Here is an 18,385-nt window from a genome sequence, read left to right as displayed (position 1 = left end):
AATACTTCAGCTATATGTCGGCGGTCTGTAAGTAATCAAGTGTGGACCAGACAATCCAGTGATTGACAACATGAGCATCGATCCACGCAATTGGGATCGATGACATGCATCAACCAAGTCAGCGAGCAAGATCACCCCCCACCCCGATCCCGTTAGTCGTCTTTTACGACAAGCATAGTCGCCTTTTACTGCAAGCATGAGTTGCTGAAGACCTATTCTACCCCAGATCTTCACGGGATCTGTAGTGATACGGGGACGTAAATGACCCTTCAACCCAGGTACTCGTCAAATATTCCAGACGACCCAAACGAAGGTCAAATGAGAAAAATCAGGTCGAATGATACAGGTCGACACCTCATTTCACGAAGCCCCGTGAGGATTTGTCCCCAGCAACCTATACTGGTCGTAAGAGGTGACTAAATAGATCAGGTGGTCTGGCTCAGTGACCTGGTTGATTGCGTGTCATCGTGTCCCAGTTGCGTGGATCGTTGCTCTCCCTCTATATAACTCAGGATCCGCAAGAGATGTTCTGATTCGGGTATAAAATCGAACGCCGGCCTTCGGCTTGCCTAGCGAACGAAAAGGCTACCGCAATACACGTTGAATCATTTCAAGGGGCAGCAGATCAGAACTTAGGCATTCGTTTGTCTAAGCTGACGAGAAAAAACACATGGTCGCAAGGAAGACGCGTCACGTTTGAATTTGAATGATTTAATTGATGCATTTCTGTTTGTTTGTTGAACATTCGCGGCAAGGCCATACATGAGTGACACATAATGTGTTGAGCTTTCATCAAGTTGTTGATACGCTCCTTAGTAGTATTCAACCACTCATTGACGGCTCCACGGTCTGATGCACATTTCCAATGTAAGAACAAGGCCCTGAAATTAGTGGGCCAGTTTAATTAGGTTAATCTTTTGAACTGATATATTAATCTATCCCCAAATCTACAGTACTGTTAATTGTCCCGATTAATAGATACAACGAAATTTTACGAGCGCTTCCACCTAATGCTAATTTCGCACTCGAACTATTACCTGAGCTTTTCAGCATGTCCGAACTAGATTGTTTGTTTGACAATGTTGTTTAACGCCGCACTGGATATTAATCTTTACTTTCGACATAAACAGGCCTCAATGCACATGTTGAAGAATCAGTCTCGCAGTCGAAGCGGTTTCCAAAAGGGTATCTGTTGTGTGTGCTCCCCAGCACGGGCACCTGTTACACAAGTAGTGACTACCTTTAAGTACTTCAGCTGGATCTGGAATGCAGTCAACACTGAGTCTACGTGTGAGAATGTTTCGGAAATCTTTTCGGACATTTTCGCTGTTCGTTGTTTGAGGAGTGTTTTACGTCATGAACACATCTCGACCTGACAGTATGTGGAGATGTGTCCTCAAAGACCCGAGGTGATTCTGCTTCACCACACTACGATATAATACACACTGGACACCACACTACGTTACAATACACACACTGGACACCACACTACGTTACAATACACACTGGACACCACACTACGTAACAATACACAAACTGGACACCACACTACGTAACAATACACACTGGACACCACTATACGTTACAATACACACAATGGACACACCACACTACGGTACAATACACACTGGACACCACACTACGTTACAATACACACACTGGACACCACACTACGTTACAATACACACACTGGACACCACACTACGTTACAATACACACTGGACACCACACTACCTTACAATACACACTGCACACCACACTACGTTACAATACACACTGGACACCACACGACGTTACAATACACACTGCACACCACACTACGGTACAATACACACACTGGACACCACACTGCGTTACATTGCACACACTTGACACCACACTACGTTACAATACACACATTGGGCACCACACTACGTTACAATACACACTGGACACCACACTACGTTACAATACACACACTGGACACCACACTACGGTACAATACACACACTGGACACCTCACTACGTTACAATACACACTGGACACCACACTACGTAACAATACACACACTGAACACTACACTACGTTACAATACACACACTGGACACCACACTACGTTACAATACATACACTGGACACCACACTACGGTACAATACACACACTTGACACCACAGTACGTTACAATACACACACTGGACACCACACTACGTTACAATACACACACTTGACACCACACTGCGTTACAATACACACACTGGACACCACACTACGTTGCAATACACACAATGGACACCACACTACGTTACAATACACACTGGATACCACACTACGTAACAATACACACACTGGACACCACACTACGTTACAATACACACACTGGACACCACACTACGTTACAATACACACACTGGACACCACACTACGTTACAATACACACACTGGACACACCACACTACGTTACAGTGCACACACTGGACACCACACTACGTAACAATACACACACTGCACACCACACTACGTTACAATACACACACTGGACACCACACTACGTTACAATACACACACTGGACACCACACTACGTTACAATACACACACTTGACACCACAGTACGTTACAATACACACACTGCACACCACACTACGTTACAATACACACACTGGACACCACACTACGTTACAATACACACACTGGACACCACACTACGTTACAATACACACACTTGACACCACACTGCGTTACAATACACACACTTGACACCGCACTACGTTACAATACACACACTGGACACCACACTACGTAACAATACACACACTGGACACCACACTACGTTACAATACACACACTGGACACCACACTACGTTACAATACACACTGGACACCACACTACGTAACAATACACACACTGGACACCACACTACGTTACAATACACACACTGGACACCATACTACGTTACAATACACACACTGGACACCACACTACGTTACAATACACACACTGGACACACCACACTACGTTAAAGTGCACACACTGGACACCACACTACGTAACAATACACACACTGCACACCACACTACGTTACAATACACACACTGGACACCACACTACGTTACAATACACACACTGGACACACCACACTACGTTACAGTGCACACACTGGACACCACACTACGTAACAATACACACACTGCACACCACACTACGTTACAATACACACACTGGACACCACACTACGTTACAATACACACACTGGACACACCACACTACGTTACAGTGAACACACTGGACACCACACTACGTAACAATACACACACTGCACACCACACTACCTTACAATACACACACTGGACACCACACTACCTTACAATACACACACTGACACCACACTACCTTACAATACACACACTGGACACCACACTACCTTACAATACACACACTGACACCACACTACGTTACAATACACACACTGGACACCACATTTCGTTACAATACACTTTGGACAACACTTTACGTTACAACACTCACTAGAAACAACACTACCTTAAAATATACATACTGGACATTCTCTTAAGATCATCCTCCTCTAAGCCGAATGGATGAAACACTGGTTATGCCACCTACGTTTTAGCTCAATCTTAAAACATTTTCTGTTAGTACGTACTGTGCAGTCCATTCTCATCTGGCGTGTTCCCAGAGCGCGAAAGGTCGTCGGTTCGATCCGCGGCAACATCAGACCAAAGGACGTTAAAACATTGTATTTATTGTTACCCTGCCTGGCGCTCGGCATTAAGGGTATAAAATAAGGACTGGTCGGGTCGGCTTGGAGTCCGAACGGGGAATCAATTTGAAACTGCAAAACGGTATCTCAGAGGGCTAACACTATAAAACCAGCATTGATCGCGGCTAGTACAAGCTGCAACACAATTACGTACAAGTCCGTGGCTATAAAAGTTGAATAATCTTAAACGCGACGTTGAACCCCGTGTCTCCCCACAACCGTTGTCATTTAAAATGAGATCAGCATGGATGGAAACAAACCATGAAATTCGTATCTGTGTCAAACATGCTGATTGATTGTCATACCCGTAAACTCCACATGGTGCTGGGAAATCCCACACCCGAAACCTACCGGGACAATACCATTCACGCTTCAATGGCGTAACTAAACCAGGGCCGTTCTGTTTACTAATCTTATTTAGAGGGCTTAAGAATCGACAGCAACTAAATCTGGCCCAAACCTGCTGATACGATCTGGTATCTCACGACCAAAGCTGAGTGGAGTTAGGGTGTTATTAACAAATATATACTAAGAAATTTCCACCAGCTTTCACCCAATACTGTAATGGTATCGTCCACTGCATGTCCAGTACGTGACACTTGCAAGCGGTTCGTGTGGCTCCAGAACGAGGTCGTGTGTTGTTATCACTCATACCAACCGATCGTCTGCTCTGCAGGTATTACGGCATGTCGTCTGCTACGGGAATCATAAATTATGAAGAACCGTGGCTTGTATTGATCGTGTGAGGGGCGGATTTGTCTGTGCAACTCGCAGACTGCCGGCGAGGATAGAGACAGCGTGTGGGGTTTTCAGGTAAGCGAGACCGAATATGGTCCTCATATTTGTTTGTATACACTACCCATAACCCCAGTCGCCATTGGGTATTCCCATGTATCTGAACGACACCCCATTCATATATATTTAAATTTATTCAGATTGTAACGTGTATGCTTATGACGACATTGTCTGTACATGCCACCCTTTATTTTCATCGAATTTTCTTTGTTGAGAATGAATCTAATTTATCAGGTGGATTATCGTTGTTTTCCAAGTCGAGGGAATTCCGACTGTCGGCGTGTGATGATGTTTATACACCGCTGATAATGACTTGTCTGTGTAATTGTACAACACACAAGTACACGTCATATCCATTTCAATCAGCAAAGTTACACGTTTTGTAGAACGCTTCAAAGATAACACCCAATATTGGCTGGACAGAAAAAAACTGCTTTAACACACACACAGAGACACATTTTGTGCATTCATATGTCAATTGTTCCCGACTTAAGTAAATGAGGTGAACGTCTTTAAGGTATCATGTACTTTTTCATCCCTGTCAACCATATTTACCTAGATTTTTTAAATGAACATTTCTTTGAGGATATTGTCTACACCACTTACATAATATTATATTTTGAATGGCTACGCATAGACAAAAGTAAACATATATGTTCATAGGATATGTTGGTGATATAGATCTATAGACAACCGGTGCTTTCTCTGTTTAAATGCCGTTTAGAAACCGAAATCCTACTATTTGACTTGAGTAATCAAGTCGAAGTGTCGGTGATATGAACCACGCTTGATAGAAACGATAGATCGATCATAACAAGTACATCTAGATTATAGATTAGCAGCGGTGAATAAGACTTGAGTCACGGAATTACTTCATAGACAACCCCCAGCTAAAGGAGTGGGATATGAGAGCAGAACTGGTCACCCATGGTATAAGTATTGTTATCAACCTAGTAGGGTGAAATAGTACTTGACGCACTCCTTACTCGGACCCAACTGTCACTGGATTCAATGTATCTTCGTTTACATTACATTTTGGCTATCTAGCAGCAAAGGTTAGCATTAAGCTGTAAGTAAATATTGTATTATCGTTCCTCTTGTTTCGCTTCAACCACGAAATCAATGAAACTTGCCACTGGCCATGGTATAAATGGGGCTTGTCTCTGCTTGGTACCGTCACCAGATGTACGCTGTCGATCTGAATAAAGTGGCGGGATACTTTGACATTTGTTTACTGCCAGCTCCATTGTGTTCAACGTAAAGAAGTAATTAGCATGTAAAAAACGGCTTTAGTGTTTATAATTTGAATAAAAAAATAAAAAATTACGCTGGGTGGCAATGTATTGATTTTGTCCTAATCGTATGTGAGCAAGATGTAAAAAGCGTTGTGATTAGGTTTCCCGTCCAAACTTAGTTTTGGTGTCAAACCAAACAAAACATTTTACCCTGTCCGTCATGCAGGCTATATTACTGGTTATCACCTTTCAAACCCCTTGTTATCTTACGCCATTCCACTGTATGTTCTTGTTCGGATGGTGTCAAAGGTAACAGACACTAACCATCCCCGTTTAAAATCCCAATCCACATCTGTGTTTTTTCAAGATACACGTAACAGAAATTGTTAGCCTTTATGTTGTAACACATATTACAGGAAGCTTAAAGCACCATGTAAGTGTTTTGTATGAAATGACCTCACAGTTGAAAGGTAGCGATTTTTCAGATTGTGTTCAACATCCTCTCAATACCAGTAACTAAGTCTAAAATCCTAAGTCAAATATGATCACCCATTTAAATTCATTTGCCATATAAGTGAAGCATTGTACCTGAAATTTCGAGAGCCTATAAATCTACCTCAAGCGATATGGAGCTTAAGGCTCAATATCTCCCCAGCCGTACGGGCGATATTGTTCAATAAGTCCTAGACCATGTGGCATTGGAAAGTGTTCTGTCGAAGTCCCGAAATAATCCACGACAGGATAAGTGCCTCTTAAGCATGGGCCTCGGAACATAAAAACGTGTTTAACGGTATTGTTGAAGTTGTTATAATAGCCAAAGATTTAGGGCAGGTTTGTGGCAGAGATTGGAGAGGTGTTTTTCAATTGAAAAACAGGATTATTCTGTTAGAAGATGGTGAAAGTTCCAACCATAACGGCGTATAGATTATAATGTAGTTTAGATTTTTCCCAATTATTACATTATTACTTTAGTATTCTCTCCATTATTAATAAACAATCATAATGTCACATCGTGTTATGTAACCCAAGAATATATTTCTCGAATTCATATGAATACATCGTTTTCTCTGTTCTCCAGTATATATGATGGGAGACTACGATGAACACTTCGCTTACAGCCGGCAAGACGCCAGAGCTAGCCGTCAAAGCACGCGCTCTGGACGCGCACGCAGTCCGACCAGCCACAGTGACCATGGGTCGCTCATCAGGCACAGCATCCTTCGAATGTCGGAGGAAAAACGCGCCAAGAAAGTGAGATTTTACAGAAATGGGGACAGATTCTTTAAAGGCATGATCTATGCTGTATCACCTGAAAGATTCAGGACTTTTGAGTCCCTCATGGCAGAGTTAACCCTTAGCCCGCTGTGTGACAAAGTGGTGCTTCCAAATGGTGTCCGACACATGTTTACCATGGATGGGTCTAAGAAAATAACGAACTTGTATGAACTCCACGAAGGTGAGAGTTATGTCTGTGCTTCTACAGACGTGTTCAAGAATTTAGAATACACAACAAGTTCGTCCCCAAACTGGAATTATAACAACAAATCTCGCGGTGCTGACTCACAAGATGGTGGCGCCTCGGTTGCCAAGGACACGTACGAGAATGAAAACAAAGGTTTCACCCTTAAGCCAAAGTTGGTTACAATTATACGGAATGGAAGTAAACCACGCAAGGCAGTGAGAATACTACTGAATAAAAAGACAGCACACTCGTTCGACCAGGTTCTTACGGACATAACAGAAGCAATCAAACTCGACAGTGGTGCCGTCAGGAAAATATTTACGCTGGATGGTCGACAGGTATGTGAATGTTTCAGATCATTAACAATTATGCTTCAAGGTCTTCAGGCGAGACAAGGGTGGCCATGAGGTCTAGGGTACCAGGATCTTCTGGTCCAAAACCAGATTTCTCCTGGATATGTTTGGTTTTTCAGCGCCATAACCCCGATCTTGGGATTTACCAAAATTGTAAACATCTGTCAGCTAATCATATTTTTATATATACATCCAGGATTAGCAATATTGTATGCAACACATTTTCTTCAGAAATGGGGGTAAGGTGGAGATCGTTGCGCCGACGCAACTTTGTAATCAGTTCTAGGTTATTTTTATTGCAACTGTAATATTGGCATGTAGTATGATAGTTCAATTTGTTCCGATGGAATGGATTTAAAAAAAGATGGTCTCCAGAGAGACAAGATGATGATTTTGTTTATTTGTGTAAAGATAATTAAGAGATATTTGTCATGTGTGAGGAAAAATCAATACAAGTGATAAGATTGGCATCAAAATAGAATAGCATGGGATACGTAGAACCATTGTACTTGCGTGTCTGAAAGACCCGCCACAGGTATGGAATAACATACGCCCTAAAGAATAAGAGGTTTTCAAAATGTGTTTCCGGACTCCTAATACGTTTCTTCGTATATATGTATTTGCGTCACACTCAGGCGCAAGAAGGCAGCGTTACTCGGTAGAGAATGGGCAATACGGGCGCGTTTTTGCAATTACGGTTTGTTAATGAATATTTTTTTTAAACCAATTAGCAGTCACACTCATTAAACACATACCAATGCTCGTTTTGGAATTAATCAAACTAACCTTGCATTTTATGAAGTAAATAAGAGGGCTTTGAGGGACCGACCATTTGATAGTCATGGGGGAAGGGGGGTTCTGGCTGGGATTTTATAGAAAAAAAGAAATTGTAGCCTAAATTCTTATAAGATAATAATGATGCTTCATATTGTTGGGGAAAAAACGACATTCTCTGTCTGTCACCACAATAATTACGTTGTTTTATGCAATGTGTTTTATAGAAAAATATATAGCTAGTTTTGCAGCAGATTCTGAAAAAAAGTATCTGGTATCAAATGGTCGGTCCCTACCAAAGGCCTGCTTTATCATTGAGCCATCCTTGAGACTTGTTACCGGAGAGAAGCACGTGTGTACGTCTAACAAAGCTTAGACGAAGACACAAACATTTAGGATGTTACGGTAATACGATAAGATTTCGTAGAACCAGGAATCATAAGGATATTTATAATCCATCACTGAGCGGCATGTTTATTGGTATACCGCCCAAGACAAGAATGACGTACAAAGATGCTTTTATCCTACCATTAATGGCGCACCTGTTTTGTGCAGAGCGGATAAACCAGGGATAGACACGATTGGTCTTATAACTAATCCACATTTCATTCGGACTAGTGGGTATGTAAAATAACTCGTTCTGGGATGAAACAACTGGCCTATAGCTTTTCAGTAGTCTCGGGCTAACGGAATAGTGGCCGTGCCTATCCCTGTAAACAGCAGCACAAGTACATGTTTACTGAATTGATTTATTGACTTCACTTGTAAACGACACCTCGCGGATAATATTCAAAACACGCGTTATCAATTACAATTAGCAGATGTTCGATTCCAGGAGCAAATCTGCACATCCCAGTAGTCCGAGTACGACACATCATGATTGTGACATCGGGAGCTGCTTACAGTGGCGTAGTATGGCCCGAAGTTGCTTGGTAGATGTATACAGGGGTTTGTGAATTGATTTAATGACAGTGTTAATGTAGGTGATGGTTTTTTAATTCATCTCACGGTCTCTGCACCGATGTGTGTTTGTTCGTGACGGAATGTATCTGAGCCGTTATGTGTTTGTGAGTGACGGAATGTTGATTTACGTCACACTCTGCAAATGTTAAGCTTTATATCGCGTCAGCTGTAAATCATCGAGTCTAGATCACGAAACCCAGCGGTTGATAGCATGAGCAACGTGCAATAACAGGTCAGCAAGGTCACACTATGTCCATCCTATCCTCATTAGTCAGCTCTAGCACGACACGCAGATAGTGTGAGGTGGTAGATTATTGAATATACACACTGATTAACCTTTGATCTAGAACGACAACACGGCGATAGTTTGAAGTCGTTATCGTTCCAAGGTTTCAGAGACGAAGAAAAACGATTTCATTATGTGTTTGTTGTGTAACGCGACACTCCGCAATATTCCAGATATATGACGGCGGTCTGTAATTAATCAAGTTTGGACCAGACAATCCATTGATTGACATCATGGGATTGACATTGGGGTTCGCGCGTATGTCTCAACCAAGTCAGCGAGTTGACCAACTGATTACGTTGTTCGGCTCTTACCACAAGAATGGGCTGCTAAAGACCAATTCTAACCCGGATCTTCACGGGTAGATTTCATGTTAGTCTGCGTATATAGATAATAGCTATGAAAACTTCCATACATGTGTAAAAATTGAGTGTTCAATGTGTGTGTCCATGACAATGTAAGACCACTTCAACGGTAATCTAAGCCGACAGTGGTGTCGTGAGAAATATAGTCATCACGTCCGATGGTCGACAGGCACTTGAATACTTCAGACCATGTTGTCAAAGTAGTCGGTTTGTTTGTTTGTTTGTTTGTTGTTTAACCCCGCAGTCAGCAATATTCCAGCTATATGACGGCGGCCTGTAAATAATCGAGTCTGGACCAGACAATCCAGTGATTAATATCATGAGCATCGATCCACGCAATTGGGATCGATGACATGCATCAACCAAGTCAGCGAGCCTGACCACCCGATCCCGTTAGTCGCCTTTTACGACAAGCATAGTCACCTTTTACAGCAAGCATGGGTTCCTGAAGACCTATTCTATCCCGGAAATTTCACGGGTCTCAAAGTAGTCGGCTTTATCGGGACACCACAACCCTGTAATTGAATGACTACATATTTTGGGGATAACAAGATTACGTTACTGCTGGAAATAAAGAAAACTGGTCTATTGTGGACACGTCATTTGTTTCCTTGATAAACCGGTGTCAGGCCCGCTTGACCTGCATGCTCTTACAAAGGAATGTGGGCATACTTCTGTTTGGTACTAAACGGGGTAAGACATAATCTACGCTTGCCAGACGTTTGACATACTTTACTTACGTCAAACAGGCGTTGCGCATACTTACTTACGTCAGTCAGGCGTTAGCCATACTTTACTTACGTCAAACTGACGTTGCGCATACTTACTTACGTCAAACAGGCGTTAGACATCCTTTACTTACGTCACACTGACGTTGCTCATACTTACTTACGTCAAACAGGCGTTAGTCATACTTACGCCTAACATGTACACGTTGCTCATACCTACTTGCGTCAAACAGGCGTTAGACATCCTTTACTTACGTCACACTGACGTTGCTCATACTTACTTACGTCAAACAGGCGTTATATATACTTACGCCTAACATGTACACGTTGCTCATACCTACTTGCGTCAAACAGGCGTTAGACATCCTTTACTTACGTCACACTGACGTTGCTCATACTTACTTACGTCAAACAGGCGTTAGTCATACTTACGCCTAACATGTACACGTTGCTCATACCTACTTGCGTCAAACAGGCGTCAGGCATACTTACATTAAACAGGTATTGTCATACTTAACTTGCGCCAAATGTATGTACGTCAAACAGGTCTTGGTCATGCTCACTGACGTCATACAGGCTTTTGTCATACTTTACTTATGTCAAACAGGCTTTGGTCATACTTACGTCTAACAGGCGTAGGGGTATACTGTACTAACGTCAAACAGCCGTGAGCATACTTACATCAAAAAGGTATACGCATACGTCAAACAAGGAGATAGCCGCACCTTACATGCGTCAAACAGACATTATTCATACTTTACGTACGCAAAACATCTGTTAGTCATAACTCATAACACTACTTACATTAAACTTTAATTACGCCAAAATAAGGATTAGTTTCAGTATTATCAGGCCAGTGTCTCACAAATGAACTCAGCGTTACGTCCTTGCCAAACTGCCCAATAGTTAAAGTATCATAAGGCCATTTGTAAGGGTTTTGCTATATGTTATCGTTATGAGAACTACTGGATTAAAAATGTCAGTTTCTACCACTGGAACTTTGTGCAAATATATCAGAAACTTAAGGAGCTGTCATGTTCATAAGATGTACTGATCCGTGACCGTATCCCCAGGAGTTTAGATTCCTCTCAAACGTAAAGAATGCAATACTGAAATGTCACACTTAAATCGAGGTGTCAACTAATTGTGACAAACTTTAGATTAGGACGTCGTAGTATTTAAGAGAAAATATGAAACTGACAGTGTTTGAGTGAGTGAGTGAGTATGGTTTTACGCCGCTTTTAGCAATATTCCAGCAATATCACGGCGAGGGACACCAGAAATGGGCGTCACACATTGTACCTATGTCGGGAATCAAACCCGGGCCTTCGGGGTCACGAGCGAACACTTTAACCACTAGGCTACCCGACCACCCCGACAGTGTCTGAATGAAACCAGCGTGACCTTACGGCATATGACAAGCAGATGTATTTCAGCAAAGGCTCTTTTTATGGTTCCATGTATAGTAGCTCAGTATATAATTCTTCTTATTGCCTGAGGGTTGATTACAAGCGTGTGTCCAGGACTCCCACTACTCTACATGCCACTGTTCCCCGTTGATGAGGCGTAAGTCTTAAGGCCTTGGAATGACATCAAAGAATATAAAATGTATTCGTCAAGCCAGGTGTGAACGAACGCTGATGGGATTACTGTAGCGCTGGTGACTTGTGACTGGACATTCGGATATTGTGATAATCTACAGTAACGCCCATGGATTAACGTCGTTGTCATAATACAGACTAGTATAGGTTCACCGAGTTAGTAGTCTCTTGTATTTCAATAGTATTTTTATTTGTTATGCTACTCAACTTTTGATAAGGATATGCTGTCCAGGTTTAGATTGAATATTACTGATTGCTGAAATATGTTGTTTGTTTGTTTGTTTGTTGTTTAACGCCGCACAACAATATTCCAGCTGTACGACAGCGGTCTGTAAATGATCGAGTCTGGACCAGACAATCCTGTGATTGTCATCATGAGCATCCATCTACGCAATTGAGATACAATGACATGCATCAACCAAGTCAGCGAGCCTCTTACGACAAGTCGCCTGTTACGGCAAGCATGGGTTGCTGAAGACCTATTCTACCCCGGATCATCACGGATCTGATAGATGTTGTCGTGCGAATAGTATTCAGTAATGCCAAGGAACTTCAACAAGTGCAGATTCGTTTTAAGTAAATTCAATACACTGATCTCTTCAACATTACTAACAGTATGACATATCCGAGTATCCCTATCAGATGTGGAGTAGAATATTAATGATGTGTACTTTAGGTTTTGAATATTTATTACGTCAGGTTCGCTGACTTGGCTGATGCATGTCACCGTGTCAAGCACTGAATTATCTGGTCCAGACTCGATTATTTACAGACAGCCGTCATACAGGTGGAATATTGCAGAGTGCGACGTTAAACAACAAACAAACGATACGTTTTTCTTATATTCTCCGCAGTATTTCTGCAAGCAGTTCGTTGCTTACTGGTGGGAATAGGATTACCTAGAAAACAAATAGACAATTAACGGATAGGAGTTAATCCGTCAAACTGCTATAATTCTTAAGCGTTCAGTTTAAAAAAATTACGGTTATTGTGTTAAAATGTGATACAGAATGAGCGGCCCCGGGCGCTTTGGGCAATTGTATAAGTGGATTCGCTAGGTATTTGCCGCGGAAAGCTCCAATAATGCTGATGCGGTGTTAAGCACTCTCTCGCTGGGTAGTTTTGTTAATCCTTCCATATATTATCACATGAATCCATACGCAGTAAACAAATGTTTATTCGTGTTCAAACTACAGTACACTACGGTTATAACGAACTATTTTTAGTTCGTTATAACCGTAGTTCGTTATAAGCATATATACAGCATAACTGCAGCAAATAGTCGGGACTAAAGAGTTAGTTCGTTATATCCGTCAGTTCGTTATAAGCGTGTTCGTTATAACCGTAGTTAACTGTAATTCGATACACGTTGGAATTAAGGTTGTTGATTAAAAAAATGCATATGAGATGCCAGTATACTATCTCGTGCAATACAACCCTCTATAACTAGTGATATAGCCTACTACAGTCACTACGGGGGGCAAATAAACCTTTCTCTCAGAGCACATGTCTGCATATACTTATCACCCATATAGACTTTCTGGCCTCATTATGCGATATAGCGTATATCTCCCGGTCTACCGCCACAGATATGTTTTGCCGCTTAATATACTGTATTGTGAGACGTTTACAGGCACAGTGGGGATTAAGTTGGTGTAATGGTCAGATAAAGGTATCTATTACCTATAGACACACGGACAATATAGGGTAACCAGTATACCCTTGAACGGGGAAGTATTTATTGAATCTTCTCTTTAACATGCTGTGAGAAGTTCGATCTATTCCCCTGGTAGTTCAATGTGGAATGCGTAGCTATGAAAATAGATTGAAATTTACACCCCATCTGGGTTGAGAGGAAAAGCAGTTAACTCGGCCCGCAAGCCCTCAGCACCACTGGTTATGTAAATTCTGACGCAATAGGATTCGTCAGGCATATGCTAACACCGAATTTGGGTTATATTATAGAAGCTCTTTGCTTGTAGTTGTGTAATGTCCGTTCGTTTTGGAAGGTTACAGGAAAGTACAATCGGATGAAACGGGTCTTAATGGTATGAACATATATATAATTTGACATTCTTCGAATAAGAGTTTGTATGCTAAAGTTGTGTGTGACGTCACTTCATCGCGTCAGAAACCAAACGTGTCGTATATGGGTACTGTTGCGAATGACATTATTCCCGCCCTTTAACTCTTGCTATAGTAACGTATAGTGTGAATAACTTTGATTTAAAGCCACTTTGAACGTTAATGCAGTTATCTCACGGCGTGTCAGCTTACTTTGGTAGTTAAGCCTTATATAATGCAGGTCTCGGACAGGGACGTATGGGCATAATAATATTATATGCAGTTTTGTTTGTTTGTTGTTTAACGCAGCACTGAAATATTCCAGCTATATGACGGTGGGCTGTAAATAATGGAGTCTGGGCCAGACAGTCCTGTGATTGACACCATGAGCATCGATCTAGGCAGTTGGGATACGATGACATGCATCAACCAATTTAGCGAGCCTGACCACCCGATTCCATTAGTCTTATGACAAGCATATTCGCCTCTTACGGCAAACATGGGTTGCTAACGACCTATTCTAACCCGGACCTTCATGGGTCGTATTATATAGTAGGTTATATTGTGGAAGGGCGAATCTGATCAATAGGTGTATAAAGTGTTTACAACTCTTTAAACTTGGTTGTCACGCACCGTGAGTGTGAATAGATGGCTTCAGTTACTAGGGCTTTCAATGTCTTCTTTAAGTTCGTTTAATTTCACAAGCATTGGGCGCCCCTGGTGTGTTTACATACCACTGAGAAGACCCTGAATGGCGATCTAAGTACGTTGTAGGTGCGAAGTCAAACGCTGCTATTGACACGCTCAAGCGAAGGCTTTGGTAACCTACCTGTCGAAACGTGTATGGCTTGTTTACGTTATAGGTACGTCTTATGTTTATCAGGTTGGTTGGCGTTTGAGAAGTACGAGTGATGTTTTACGCCACTGTCAGTATATACCACGCCTTTATGTCAAGGCCGGTGTATATATTACGATATAACCACATCCGACTCACCTGTGGTTAAAGCATGATTTACGAGTGACGTTGTACGCCACTGTCAGTATATACGACTCTTATATGTCATAGCCGGTGTATATGTTACTATATGATCACATCCGACTCACCTGTGGTTAATAGCATGAACAACGACCAGTGCTTTCAGATTTAGATGACAGACAGTCTGGTCACACATAATTGTAGTCAACATAATTATTTTGTACCGGAAACGTATCCTTACGTAGAATCAGCTTGGGGTTTAGATATGAACTACACATTTTACAATAAGGACACTGAATCAACCTTGATGTACCACAGTCGCCCGCTCGTAAATTGAGGCACGTTGTCCTGCGTAAGGTAACTAATCAGACGAAGTTAAGCAACGTTGGTCGAGGTGAGTAGTTTTTTACTTGTTGTTTAACGCCGAAATCAGCAATATTCCAGCTATTTGACGGCTGTCTGAAAAATAATGGAGTCTGGACCAGACAATCCAGTGATTGACATCATGAGCATCGACCCAAGCCATTGGGATCGATGACATGCAATAACCAAGTGCGGCGTTAAACAAAAAAAACCAATACAATAATATAGCTTATTGCAATATGAGCAGGGGCATGTCTTTATCCGAGTCGTGATCCAGCATTCCTGCTCCTTTAAGTAGGGTATTACCACCGCCCCACATTATTGCTGCTGTAGTGGCAGACACGAACCCTTTAAACGAAGGTTTGCATTAAAGGAGCCTATTACTCAAAGTTTAATTCAATCAACAAAATGCAGCGAGCAGGAGAACACTTATTTTCAACTCTATGCACAGTTATTTTCATCAGCTTGAAATTGAGATCAATATAGTCAAGACCACCCACTTGAATTGATTTTCAGAGTAAAACTGTTTTCTCGTCAATTTGAAATTTCCCAGCTTGACAAGTCACGTGGAGTGACCCGGACACCCTATGATGATATATAAATCTGGTTAACAAACATGTAGTATTTTCCGCCTTTATCCGGGATGTAAAATTTAAATAACCATTGATTCTTTGCTCTCGGATCGTTGTCGTTATATCCCTCGTTTCACGGTAATGAAAATGTGCGAGGCTTATTTTGATCGGAAGTGTTTTATATCTCTAAGCGTGTAGTAATGGCATGTGGGGAACGTGGACTAATAACAGGTGCCCGCAAACCCATAACCTTTACTGGATTAGTGGTGCCATGGGGGGATATTATCCAAACTGGTGGGAGAGAAGTAATACCGATTGCACAGTTGTTTTCTTAAATGTTTACTTGAGAGAAGTATACATTATACCTATTCTGATTTGTTTTAACAGCGTCTGTGTTTAGGGATCCCCGCATTTTCTTGTTCTGGTGGAACCCGTGAAGATCCGGGTTAGAATAGGTATTCAGCAACCCATGCTTGCCGTAAAAGGCGACTGTGCTTGTCGTAAGAAACGACTAACGGGATCGGGTGGTCATGCTCGCTGACTTGGTTGATGCATGTCATCGTATCCCAATCGGTTAGATCAAAGTGTATGGTGTCAATCACTGGATTGTCTGGTCCAGACTGGATTATTTACATCCCGCCGTCATATGGCTTGAACATTGCTTAGTGTGGCGTTAAACAACAAACAAACAAACTTATTCTGGTGGGGTCTGGGATTTTTGTTGGAGACAGGATATATTTTCGATCACTGCTTCAAACATGCAGAACAATAGATTTTTTTATACAATTTTTACTTCAGAACATTCAGAATATTCAGCGAACAATCGAGCTATGCATGTCACCCATTGTCACCTCAAGTTCAAATTTTAGCTGGATCCAAGGGACGCAACTCTGTTCAACGAGTGGCTGGGCCCTTGGACGCTGGGCCACCCATTCCGCCCAAAAGTGAAAAGGATTACGTCAAAGGAGGTGATTAGTAACATTTCTTTCATAATGGACGACTCATCCATAAGATAACCTCACACCTCCAGAATCCCAGCGGGAAGACGGCAATCCGTTTAAATGCGGTCTATACGGACTATATACGTATCGCCATCTTCTTGTATAGCGCATCGCTGCTCCTTTTATGACGAATTAACTGTTACCGACAACGCTCCTAAACAGTGCAGATGGCAGTAACGTATGAGTCACAACGCTGATAAACTATTAGTCATAGGATGTTTTTATTTCTCTGAAGTATATATTGCCGGAGTACAGGGAACGGAATTGGTCTGATCGATATGTGGAATACGTGATTCCGATCGCGCGGGATGCGTGGTAGACGGCAGATGTTCTGGCGGTGATTGTAGGATTCTGTAAGCGCAGATTCCGATGTGTCATACGCTTTAAGGGGGCGTTAGCTCGGGTTAAGTGACAATCCTAGCACGCTGAAGCGTGAATGATGTGCGTTACGTTGTGCTTTACTCCATTTACGTAAAGATCAGGGATAGAATTGGTCTTCAGCAACCCGTGCTTGTACCCTGTGAAGATTCGGGTAAGAATTGGTCTTCAGTAACCCATGCTTGTCGTAAGAGGCGACTAACGAGATGGGGTGGTCAGACTCGCTGAATTTGTCGATGCCTGTCATTGTATCCCAATTACGTAAATGGATGCTCATGATGTCAAACACTGGATTGTCTAGTCCAGGTTCGATTATTTACAGACCGTCGTCACATAGCTGACATATTGCCGAGAGCGGACTTAAAAAACAAACAAACACACTTTACTTTCTTACTTTGCACTGACGCAGTGTGTAAGAACTGTCAGAAGCCGCACCAAACTTGAAAGTTCCAAAGCCCATGTTTTGGTAACGGACATGCACGCCTTCACTGTTATCTCAATAAAACTCTTGACTCCTGCATCACTCCCAGCTTTCCTCTCTCAGATCGCCGTGATATTGCTCGAATATTGCTAAACGCGGCGTGAATTAAAACTAACTCACTCACTCATCACTCACATCAAGCTGAGACGCCGTGATATTGCTGGAATATTGCTAAAAGCGGCGTGAAATAAAACTCACTCACTCACCTCAGTCATCAATCTGAGACGCCG

At 42.1% G+C, this 18,385-nt stretch overlaps 1 protein-coding gene across 3 annotated transcripts in view; it reads left to right on the top strand.

The window, feature by feature from the left end:
• Nucleotides 1-4,478: 4,478 nt before the first annotated feature.
• LOC139449752 (serine/threonine-protein kinase DCLK2-like) overlaps nt 4,479-18,385 on the top strand; it is a 79,908-nt gene continuing 66,001 nt past the window's right edge. For 2 of the 3 annotated variants that reach the window (XM_071231278.1, XM_071231275.1), the window contains exons 1-2: nt 4,479-4,571; nt 6,867-7,588. In XM_071231278.1, the coding sequence (XP_071087379.1) occupies nt 6,872-7,588 (717 nt within the window). In that variant the 5' untranslated portion in view covers nt 4,479-4,571; nt 6,867-6,871. Of the gene's footprint in view, nt 4,572-5,544; nt 5,623-6,866; nt 7,589-18,385 lie in introns of those variants that run through there. The other variant, XM_071231276.1, reaches the window with a different exon arrangement.

Source organism: Haliotis cracherodii, unplaced genomic scaffold (assembly GCF_022045235.1).
Source record: "Haliotis cracherodii isolate W230 unplaced genomic scaffold, xgHalCrac1.p SCAF_8, whole genome shotgun sequence".
Taxonomy (NCBI): domain Eukaryota; kingdom Metazoa; phylum Mollusca; class Gastropoda; order Lepetellida; family Haliotidae; genus Haliotis; species Haliotis cracherodii.
The sequence above is the reverse complement of the archived record's forward strand: the minus strand, read 5'-3'. Positions and strand labels throughout refer to the sequence as shown.